Below are 12001 nucleotides of genomic sequence, written 5' to 3'. Positions count from 1 at the left end.
AAATCTCTTCTTTAGGTTTATATCCAAAGTTTAATGACACAACAGGATTGTGTCAGAGTGGGCTTGGATCTGGGATTAGAGGAGAGTAATGAAGTCTGTCTGAAGTCATTTTTGGCTGTGTGAACAAAGAGAAAAGCCAATTGTAGAAATCGCTCTGTATTTGAGATTATAAGAACTATGTCTTTAAGTGTTTTTTTTATTTTTATTTTTTTATTCTTTTTGCTCTTGTCTTCTGCAGGATTCAGTAACTGCTCTGGCCCTTGATCTGAATCATCCCGCACTGAGAAAGAACAAAAACATAGATTCCTTCTTAAACAGATGTAAGTCTCTTTGGAAGTGCAAAGATTATAACATTTATTATGTGTTTGTTTGTTTGTTTTTTTGCTGAATTAAGCTTTATGAATTAATATTGTCAGTAATTATAGAACTTTATCTCAGACAATTTTTTTTTTCTGGAATATAAATCCTACATCCAAATCCTACTGTCAGCCTTGCCAACATGTAATAGACACCTTACAGTTCAACATTTAGTTACTTTGTAAATATTGTGTAAAATGACTAAATATTGTGCAAAAACAGTAATTCTGCAAGTACATCATTATTTTAGTATATTGGAAATACCTAACACGAGTCACTATATATATGTATATATATATATATATATATATATATATATATATATACACACACACAGTATTTTCATACATTTTTTCTTTTTTTTGAATAGTTGCATAGACAGATGTTAATTAAATAAAAGGGGAATTTTTGTGCCCTGATACATTTTTTAAACCTTTCATAATGTACATGTTTGTTAATTATTAAATGATAAAATGTTTTAATGTAATATGCATGGTATAATCTCTCTAGATGAGAAGTCTGTGAGTCACCTCAGGGAACTACAGGTGAAGCTAGATGATTTTGACAGAGTCAAGCTGATTGGTCGTGGAGCGTTTGGTGCAGTGCAGCTGGTGAGTGAGTGTGTGCCAGAGTGTGTGAATGAGTGGGTGTGTGTTTATGTGAGAGTCTGCCCATGTTATCTGCTGTTTGTCTTCAGGCATAGCCTTTTATCTGTGTGTCTGTGTGTGTGTGTGTTAATGCCAGTGAGGCTTGTACGCACATGTTCTGCCTGCTCCTACTTACCTGCAACAACAACAGAGTGTGCATGCTTTTGTCCTTGTGATAGGCACATATTGTCTTATTCTTTTAGTTTCACACTTGTCATTCAAAAATATTTAAGTCAGTCTTTATAAATAATTAACTATGGTAGAGCATTATGTGTTGCTTATACAGTCAGTTATAGATACATGAAACATTTGTTTGCATTAAATAACATTGCAGACTGTGTGCAGTTTCATTAAGGGTTTATATGGATGTTTATGATGTTAATGCACCTAATGTGCATGTAGGTACGACACAAAGTATCCCAACAAGTGTATGCCATGAAGCAGCTCAGCAAGTTTGAGATGGTCAAGCGCTCTGACTCTGCCTTCTTCTGGGAGGAGCGTGACATTATGGCATTCTCCAAGAGTCCTTGGATAGTTCAGGTGGGATTCCCTTTCATATATATAGATATGCATGTGTGGTACTTTTTTGTATGTTCGAGAACTGCATCTATATCTGGCAAACTGAAAGAAAAAAAAAACAATTCTAGAGTGCATACAAGGACACCGTTAAAAGATTAAATAATCAGTAAGTAAATAATCACCTCTAGGAATGTCAAAATTACCAATACTTCAATACTAAGTTGATAATAAAATGTAAAAAAAAAAAGCAAACCAAGTGATATCTGACTGAAAGGCGGCTGTGTTTGCACCTTACAGGATGCACCTGCACATGTTGTAAAGACGGTTATGTCCTAATGTAAATGGGCAAGACAAGAAATGTCAGATCTGCTCATTAGACCTTGAAGCCTAACATAATTGCTGCTGTAATGTTGATTTGGTGATAATAATTAACAAAATGTGGTCTTTATGATGGACAGTTATCTTAAATAATAATTAATAATTACTTTGAAAAACCTGATTAAGAATTAATTGAGAAATACTACGTGTCTTTTTGTTTTTTTTAATTTTATGTTTAGAATATTTGTTTCAATATGTATAATTTAAATGTAATGAATATTATTAAAAATATGAAATATAAGAATACATTATTACATAAATAAATGTTATTAAATGGTGTTGCAGTTGGAATCAAGTGTTGTGAAATTAAACTGTATTGCTAGCGACTGCTAAAATATTGGTTTTGTGACACCTGTTCACCTCTCTCTCTCTCTGTCCACATAGCTTTGCTGTGCGTTCCAAGATGAGAAGTACCTTTATTTGGTGATGGAGTTCATGCCCGGTGGAGACCTGGTGACTCTGACCAGCAACTATGACATCCCAGAAGAGTGGGCTCGATTCTACACGGCAGAAGTGGTGCTGGCACTGGATGCCATCCATTCTCTGGGCTTCATTCACAGAGACATCAAACCAGACAACATGCTGCTCGACCGCAATGGACACCTGAAACTCGCTGACTTTGGAACATGCATGAAGATGGACTCGGTGTGTTTTGGGTTGTGTGATAGGTGCTTTTGATATGTGTGTTTGTGTAATTGAGTGTAGAAAGAAAGAGAGTCTACGTTTAAAATTGTATTGTATGCAATATTGCAATTAGTTTGTCACAAGTCACAGTGTATTGAGACAATTTTAGGACAAGAAACCTATTTGAAACCATAAGTTTTGCATTTTTGCATTAATCCCCCATGCTATGGTAATAATGATGTCAGCGCTGCCATCTTCTGGTTAGATAATGTAGTGCAGCATTAATTACGATAACCTGTCAATGGATTTAAAAGAGCAACAGACAACATAGCAACATTGGTTTAACCAGTGCATATAATAGTTATATTCGTGTATATGCATCTGTATTTGTTTAGTCCGGTATGGTCCGCTGTGACACTGCTGTTGGGACTCCTGATTACATTTCCCCAGAGGTTTTGATGTCTCAAGGAGGAACAGGTTACTATGGCCGGGAGTGTGACTGGTGGTCTGTTGGTGTTTTCATTTATGAGCTGCTAGTGGGTGAGTAGCACCAACTTCATCTGTATCCTCCAATATCCTGTGATTTCATCTCACTGTTCTTACAATCCTATATTAACTCTTCTTTCGATGTGGACAGGTGACACACCGTTTTATGCCGAGTCCCTGGTGGGCACCTACGGAAAGATCATGGATCATAAAAACAGCTTAACTTTCTCAGATGATATCGAAATGTCAAAAGAGGCCAAAGACCTCATCTGTGCCTTTTTGTCGGACAGGTAAGAGAGAAACATAGAGTTTGGACAGAGTAACCTCTTTTAAAAATTAGTCACTTACTGTCATAGGATGTGACATCAAAAGCAGCATGTAAAAATATAAATTTATTTCTAGAGATTGGGTGATATCAATTTTTATGATAATGATAAATTGTGATGATCAATAATAGGAATAAAAAATTTCCATTCAAGTTGAAATGGTGCTTAACTTTATTGCAGAATGATAACTTAACCATGAAAATGTTTGTAATTAAATAAAATAAAAGTATAATAGCTATAAAATAATAGCTATACTGAAATTATATGATATAAGTTATACTTAATATTATTTCTTGTATTAGTTTTTATTATTTTTTATTATTGTATGAAATATACACTACAAAAGTTTGGGATCAAGTTTTGGGATTTTTTTTTAATTCAGCAAGGACACCTCCTATTGATACATTTTTCCCTTGCTGGAACTGCACTCCAGTGGTTTGAGTCTTACCTCTCAAGATAGGTCCTTCAAGGTATCTTGGAGAGGTGAGGTGTCCAAGTCGCAACATCTAACTACTGGGGTGCCTCAGGACTCAGTTCTTGGACCACTTCTCTTTTCTGTCTACATGGCATCACTAGGTTCTGTCATTCAGAAACATGGCTTTTCATATCACTGCTATGCTGATGACACTCAACTCTACCTCTCATTCCATCCTGATGATCCGACGATAGCTGTTCGCATCTCAGCTTGTCTAACACACATTTCTTGCTGGATGAAGGACCATCACCTTCAACTCAACCTTGCCAAGACAGAACTGCTTGTGGTTCCATCAAACCCATCGTTTCATCACAATTTCCGAAAAGAATGCGCTTCACACCTCTGTTTATCCATTTGCATTGGCTACCAATAGCTGCTCTTATAAAATTCAAGGCATTAATGTTTGCCTACAAAACCACCACTGGCTCTGCACCCCTTTGCCTAAATTCATTACTTCAGATTTATGCGCCCTCTAGAAGCTTACGAAGCTCTAGAAGTGAACGTCGCTTTATTGCCATCCCAAAGACACAGACAAACACTTTCACAGTCTTTTAAATTAAATGTTCCCTCCTGGTGGAATGACCTGTCCAACTCAATCCGAGCAGTCCTTAGCCATCTTCAAGAATCGTCTAAAAACACATCTCTTCCATCTTTATTTGACCCTCTAACTCTAGCACTCTCTATTTTAATTCTATTCTTTTATTTAAAAACCAAATTCTGCCCTAATAGACTTGCAATCTATTCATTTACTAACTGCTTGTTTTCTTAAAAAAAAAAAATTATACAATTAACAAAAGCAAAAAAGGCCTCTAACACTAGCATGCTGTATTATAATAAATAAAAAGAAAACAGATAGAATAAAAAATATAATAATAAAAAAAAAAACTTGCTACGTGTACTGCGTTAAGGTAACCGAGACTTGTTGTAGCACTTGCAGATTATTGCTGTTTTGTTGATTTTGATTGCTTCCATTGTCCATTCCATTGCTTCCAAGTCGCTTTGGATAAAAGCTTCTGCTAAATGACTAAATGTAAATGTAATGTAAATTATAATAATATGAAATCAACATATTAAAAATGATTCCCGAAGGATCCTGTGACACTAAAGACTGGACTAATGGCTGCTGAAAATTCAGCTTTGCCATCACAGAAATAAAATATTTAAATTTATATTTTAAATAGAAAACTATTAAAATACATTTAAATAGAAAAATAAATACTGTTTTGATCACTATTACTGTATTATTGATGCAGTAAATGCAGCCTTTAAGCGCATAAGCTTTAACAAACAATAAATAATCTTATCGACCCCCAGTTTTTGAAAATGGTAGTGTACATAAAATGAAATCACCTCAAGTCTTGTCTTTTTAAAAATTATGTACAGGTCTACATCTATTCAATTTATGGTTTTAATAGCCAAAAATCAGTCACTGGTAAAACATCAACTTCCTGTTCCAATGCTTCTACTGCATTTCTTTTTAATCCCAGGTCACTCTTTCAGCCTGACAACTTCAATCTGTTTTCCTATAACTATTTTTCCTCTCTTTTTCTCCTCCCTCTCACATGCACATACATACGAGGTTTATGTTTTCATGTAAAAGCACAACACACACACACACCCCTCCCTTTGCATTCTAGTTACAGGAACGTCCCACATGTGGCAGTCCAAACTGCTGCACCCCTCTGATCCAGATGAAAGGAATGGGAGGGGAACGACCGTTCCTTATTTTTGGATGTTGCTGTGTGTGTCGCTTTCGCTCCTCAACTCATCAATGCTCTGCCGTTTCCCATCAGCCACTCGTTGTTGGAAGTTCCAGTCTTACACACACAAACGTCACTTAACGGATTAGTAAGCGTGGTTGTGGTTCTCTGTTTGGTTTGCTGACCAGTATTTTGCTATGTACAGGGAGGTGAGGCTTGGCCGGACTGGAGTGGATGAAATAAAATGTCACCCCTTCTTCAAGAACGATCAGTGGACCTTCGACACCATACGAGACAGTAAGCCAGTAAGAGTGTGAGTGCGGCTGATCTGTGATCATGACTTGTGAATGTCACGATCATTCATGATAGTTATAGCCAATTAAGTAATTATCACTATTATGTCAATATTACTAACTTACTATAACTTACAGTGGCCTCTACCCACTGACTGTTTTATTGATTTATAATTATACAGTAACTAAAATAATTAACTTGTTTAGATGTGTTAGATTTGTTAACCATAATTTATCTTAGCTTAGTTGATATATATTTCTCCATGAAGCTTAAAGGGATAGTTATTAATTACTCACCCTCATGTTGTTCCAAACCTGTAAGACCTTTGTGCATCTTCGGAACACAGATTAAGATTTTTGGATGAAATCTGAGAGCTCTCTGACCCTTCAAAGACAGCAACACAACGGAAATGTTCCCAGGTACAAAAAAAAGACTTTATTCCACAGTTCTTCTCAATTCTTCAATTTTGATTCTTACGTTATCACAAAGCGTTGTTTACATGAAGCAGAAGCAAGCGCATGCATCGTGATACTCTCGACAATGGCGGTGTGCCACAGCAGACGGGATGAAGAGGAGAAGAATTGTTGAATAAAATCGTTAATTTTGTTTTCTTTTCAACACATAAAGTATTCTCGTAGCTTCGTAAAATTACGGTTGAACCCCTGATGCCACATTGACTATTTTATCAATGTCCTTGCTACGTTTCTGGACCTGGGAACATTTCAGTTGTGTTGCTGTCTTTGAAGGGTCAGAGAGCTCTCGGATTTCATAAAAAATATCTTAATTTGTGTTCCGAAGATGAACAAAGGTCTTGCGGGTTTGGAACAGCAAGAGGGTGAATAATTAATGACTGAATTTTCATTTTTGTGTAAACTATCCCTTTAATTATGTGATGTGATAAAACAGCAAAGAGTGATGTTAAACTTTTTGCTCTTTTATGCCATTAGTACTTTATTTTTGTTAGTTTTGTTTTGTTCGGTAACATTGCTATCTGCTGTGTTGTGCTGTGATGTGCTCCTGTCGGGGGTGTGGTGTTTGGGACAGGGTTACGGGGGTATGCGGTTGGTTTCAGTAAGGGTGGAACCCAGCATTTGGCCCGTACACAGTTACAAATGAGAGAAGAGCCTCAAAACCAGAGAGTTGGACTCGTTTTCTGCTCCTCTCTCTATCACTCGCTCTAGTGATGCCCAAATATACATTCTGTATTTGCTTTCTATCTTGCTTTCTCTCTGCCTCCACAGTAGTCTGTTATTAGCGGTGCTATCAAGGAGCATTCTGGGAAAACACTGCATCTAAATATCTGTAAGGTGCGGTGTTGCCATATGGCAACATATCATTTTCTTTCTTTTTATTGCAATTCAGAATAAAATACAACAGATTTGTTTTGTTGGAAAGAAACTAATTAGATTTTCTCTTCAAGACAGTTTTTCTTGTGTACATGCTGACATACTTTTTTTGGTTCATTTTTGATAAGTTTAATAGATGTTTATTGTCTAAATTGACTTATGTCTGAATTGGTTTTACAGTATATTGAAAAAAATATGGATGTTTCCATTGTGCAGAGAAAGACAACTCTATACTACAATAAAAATTGCAGTAATGGATTTCCTCATTGAGAATTTTTATAGATCAGTGCCATCAGTGGCAGTTATTTATTTTGAATTACTTTAATTAATAGATTTAGAACTGTGTTTATGCATAAAGGGACAGTTCACCCAAAAGTGAAAATTCTGTCATTAATTACTCACCCTCATGTCGTTCCATACCCGTAAGACCTTCGTTCATCTTTAGAACACAAATTAAGATAATTTGATGAAATCCAAGAGCTTTCTGATCCTCCATAGACAGCAACGCAACTCAGAAAGTTAGTAAGGACATCGGTAAAATAATCCATGTGAGAATACTTTTTGTGCACAAAGAAAACAAAAATAACGACTTTATTCAATAATTTCTTCTATGTCAGATGAGCTTTACGTAGCTTACATTATGGTTGAACCACTGATGTCACATGGACTATTTTAACAATGTCCTCACTACCTTTCTGGGCCTTAAACATGGTAGTTCCGTTGCTGTCTATGCAGGGTCAGAAAGCTTTCAGATTTCATCAAAAATATCTTGCTTTGTGTTCCGAAGATGAACGAAGGTTTGGAACAACATGAGGGTGAGTAATTACTAACAGAATTTTCATTTTTGGGTGAACTATCCCTTTAAAAACAGACAATTGACTCTAAAACTGAGGAAAACTAGACATTAAAAAATCAATCTATAAAGATATTAAAAGATAAAAGATATTAATTTGCTCAATTTGAATGTCTAGGTGTGCCAAATGGATAAATATACCAATTCATAAAGGAAAAAAAATGAATGCAACCCATATACATTTTTTTTTTATCCAATTTTGTTTTTCAAAATATCTTTTTATGTTTGTGTTTGGAATTAATAAAATGATTTTTTTCTTGTATGTATTAAATCATCCCTAATACAAAAGCACAAAGATCCAACATTTCTGTCTGTTTTCGTTTGACTGTGGAGAGTTTGAATGCAGCCCATCCCCATTAGATGTTTGACACATGTTCTCCCAGCGTGCTCAGCACATTCACTCCAGAGGCAGGGAGTGTTTTGGATGTGTAAGTGAGCGTGAGTGTGTGTGAGCACAGTAGGTAGTGAGTAAGCACCGGCCAGCTTGGCAAGCCATACATGCCACTCCTCCCTTCAGTACAGTGTCTGCTTTGTGCGCTACACACACTGAGCCTTTCACTGTGAGACTCTCTCTCTCTCTCAAACACAAGCACTCAAACAGGACACTATTTTTGCTCAAATCTTTTACAATATTCTCTCAACCCCCTCCCCTCGCTCTCTCTCTCTGCCTCTCTCTGTTTCTCAGCCATGGCTCCAGTGGTGCCGGAGCTGAGTAGCGATATTGACACCAGTAACTTTGATGATGATATAAAGAATGATCCGTTAGGAACCGAGACCTTTGCCCCTCCACGTGCCTTCACAGGAAATCAGCTACCATTTGTGGGCTTCACATATTTCAGGGAGGACCAGTAAGTCTGAAAATGTGTGTTTTGTGTGTGTTTGTGACAAGATGGATTCTGACAATGGAAGAGTGGCTAGTGAAATGTTGTATTATAATGTAAAATATTGTTATTACAGAAATGTTTAATTTCATCTTACGTAATTGGTTTGTTGCATAATATGGCAATGTAATATAACTGACTTGTGTGGAAAAAGGATTCAAAGAGTCCCAACAGGGTTCCAACACATTTTGGCCAATGAATTTCCATAACTTTTACAGGCGTTCATTACTCGATAAAGATTTTGCACTCAAAACAATTTCTAGCAGATGAAACATTTTTGAGCTGAGCATAACTAAAAAATAATATGTTGTTGTTTATGCAAGTCTGGATATTATGTTTTTTTATTATTTTTAATTTAAAGTGTTTCTATGACTGTAAAAAGATGTTTTCAGTTTTCAATCTTTTCTAAATGAACATCTGTGAAAAGAGATAAATATTGAAAATGGTGAAATCTGAGACAGAAAGAGTTAAAAGTGCATATTTCAGACACTGTAGCGCCGTTTAATTTTTACACAGGTATCTTGTTCTTTTCCACGCACACTGACTCACAGATGAACACTAAAGAGCTGTAAAACAACAGCAAGCTCCTGTTATGGATTGATAGAGACAGGGTGTACAGCATTTTTGTATGATTTTGGTAACCGTGAATGAGAGCTGTATTTGTTCCATCACAATTCCATCCTTTTTCCCTTATCCTTTCACTGTTTCCTCCCTCGCTTTCTCAGTTTCTCCAGTGTGGCTGAGTGAAGCCACATGGGCCGCTGGCTGAGATTGGTTGGAGATTGAATAGTTGCTTTGAGATTTTCTTTCTTTCATTTCCTCTCTCTTTCTTGTTCTCTCTCCTTTCTTTCTTATCCTCCGAACTGCCTTTTTCATCTTGAATTGATTTATAAAACCTCAAAGTATGTTGCTGCAGAGTAAACAAGGACGAAGCTTGCTGAGAAGAGTGGAACTTTTACCATAATGCTCTTTCTATCTTTCTTTCAGATTGTTAAACCAAAACAATAAGTGTTCAGAAGAGGACTCTAATGCTGATAGTGTCAATGAGGATCATAATTTAAACCAGGCAGAGGTGCATATTTTTAAATATTATTACTGACTTTTATCATATTAATGATTGTTAAATGAAAAAAAAAAGAGTTATAAGGAACATATTTCTGTTTTTTTGTTAATAAAGGGGTATTTGAGCCTTACCGATAGAGCTGTGAGCGTACATAAGGCAAAAAGAGTGGAGAATATTGCTCTATAATAGCAGGTGGCACAAAATTAGCACTTTCTAAAATAAATGATTTCTAAAATAGATGCTTATATGACTTGCTCTGCAGCAGAATTTACCCCAGCCGTTTGGTGCTGTTACTCAACATAATTCGAGTGTTTCTCCACATTCTTTAGATAATTGCTGCTTTTAATAGAATGGAAAAACAACTGGCATCAGTTTTTTGTTGACTTTTCACATGTGTTTTGTGCATGTTCCCAGTCCAGTGACCTGCAAGAGAGGCTGAAAACGTTGGAAGAAAAAGTCAAACATGAGATGCTAGCAAAGGAGGAACTGGAAAATAAATGCAGGTAAAAATACTCATAAACACACAGTGGGATCCAAATGAGAAAATATTTATATTTTGCATTTTTTCTCTGGTTTATTTAATGCAACTTTTAAAAAAGGATGTTTCCAAAGTTTAAATTGAAAGCTCAATAGATATTCAGAAATATTACAGTATCATGAATATTTCAATTTTAGTGTTTCTTTTGTTTAATTTTTCTTTAAAGTGCACTTTTGCGAACTCAGACTTTTGGACCACACTGTAATTCTGTGAAGTCAAATTCATACATATGGCAAATTCAAAACACTGTATATCTTCACTTACAACAAATTTAATCTGCATTGTTTCTCAACAGAACAGCAAATCAGCGGCTAGAGAAGTTGTCCAAAGAGCTTGAAGAAGAAGTAAGACCGTTTTAAATTGAACTCGCCCAAAAAAAGGCTTTTGATTCAAAACGGTTCAGAAAAAACGTGCAGCTTTCTTCAAGCTCCTCTTAACTGTTTCTCTCTTGTTGCAGGTGAATGTGAGACAGGCGGTGGAAGACTCTCTGAGGGAACTGGAGAAAGAGAAAGCTTTATTGAAGCACCAGCGTTCTGCAAGCATAAGAAAGGCTGGCCTAGAAACAGACAGAAAGCGTCTGCTTGAGAATGAGGGTGAGAACATTAGAAACACACTTGATTGACCACAATGAACAATGACATTAAATTAAAAACAGTCACTACATTGTGTATTTACAAGGAGCGGGAAAAAAATCTATTCACTGATGCATCCATATTGGATCAATCTGTGCTTTATACTTGGGGCATTACTCCATCTGAACCTTCAGTATTACTCAACATTTGTCAAATTACATGAGCTTTTCTTGAAGTATATGCTGCTTTAGATGCAGTTTATGTGCAGCTTTTGCTAGTTCAAAATATTCTGAATTTCGTTTCTTTAATACTGACAATATTTTGCTGACATTCTTGATTCACCAAAGCACTGGCCCAAACTTTCTACCCGATTTGCTCAGTACTAGCCTCTGACGTTCTCCCATCTAGAAAGTATTAGTTCTGCTCTGCTGATGTTGTGATGTTAACACATTTTGCATTTCTCTCTCTTGCAGTAAGCAGCCTGAAAGAGCAGCTAGCTGAACTGAAGAAGAAGACCCAGAACTCTCATATCTCCACCGAGAAGAACATTCACCTGGAAAGACAGGTGGGTCCCTGAGCAAAACTTTATCAAACCATTAACCTCAGAACAATAACTATTTAACAAATAGCCAGATGCAACATTTTTATCAGATTTTAGGACATCTACAAATTAAAAGCAGCAAAAAATGGCTATAGAAAATAAAAACATTAAACTTAGTGAGGCTTGTGCTTATTGCTAACAATTTTCCAATGTTAAAATACTTTCTCCTATCACAGCCAATTTTTTTAATATATATATATATATTTTCCAGAAAAACTTTTTACGAGTAAAAAAAACTTTTTAAATATTACAATTTTTTTTAATAAATATAAAATTATAAAAATATTTGAGGTTTGTTATTAAAGTAAGTGAAGAAATCCGCTAATGGAACAAAATGCTGT

The 12001-nt window shown here is 35.8% G+C and overlaps 1 protein-coding gene across 2 annotated transcripts in view; it reads left to right on the top strand.

Annotated features, from left to right (window-relative positions):
- The window catches only part of LOC306880320 (rho-associated protein kinase 2-like), a 30727-nt gene that overhangs the window by 5124 nt on the left and 13602 nt on the right, over positions 1-12001 (top strand). For both annotated transcript variants that reach the window (XM_079433782.1, XM_079433781.1), the window contains exons 2-14: positions 239-320; positions 868-968; positions 1407-1544; positions 2286-2546; positions 2921-3065; positions 3163-3301; positions 5718-5809; positions 8691-8853; positions 9874-9958; positions 10364-10452; positions 10783-10831; positions 10945-11080; positions 11533-11624. In XM_079433782.1, the coding sequence (XP_079289908.1) occupies positions 239-320; positions 868-968; positions 1407-1544; positions 2286-2546; positions 2921-3065; positions 3163-3301; positions 5718-5809; positions 8691-8853; positions 9874-9958; positions 10364-10452; positions 10783-10831; positions 10945-11080; positions 11533-11624 (1572 nt within the window). The remainder of the gene's footprint in view (positions 1-238; positions 321-867; positions 969-1406; positions 1545-2285; positions 2547-2920; positions 3066-3162; positions 3302-5717; positions 5810-8690; positions 8854-9873; positions 9959-10363; positions 10453-10782; positions 10832-10944; positions 11081-11532; positions 11625-12001) is intronic.

The sequence above is a fragment of the Barbus barbus genome (assembly GCF_936440315.1).
Source record: "Barbus barbus genome assembly, chromosome: 14".
Taxonomy (NCBI): Eukaryota; Metazoa; Chordata; class Actinopteri; order Cypriniformes; family Cyprinidae; genus Barbus; species Barbus barbus.
The sequence above is the reverse complement of the archived record's forward strand: the minus strand, read 5'-3'. Positions and strand labels throughout refer to the sequence as shown.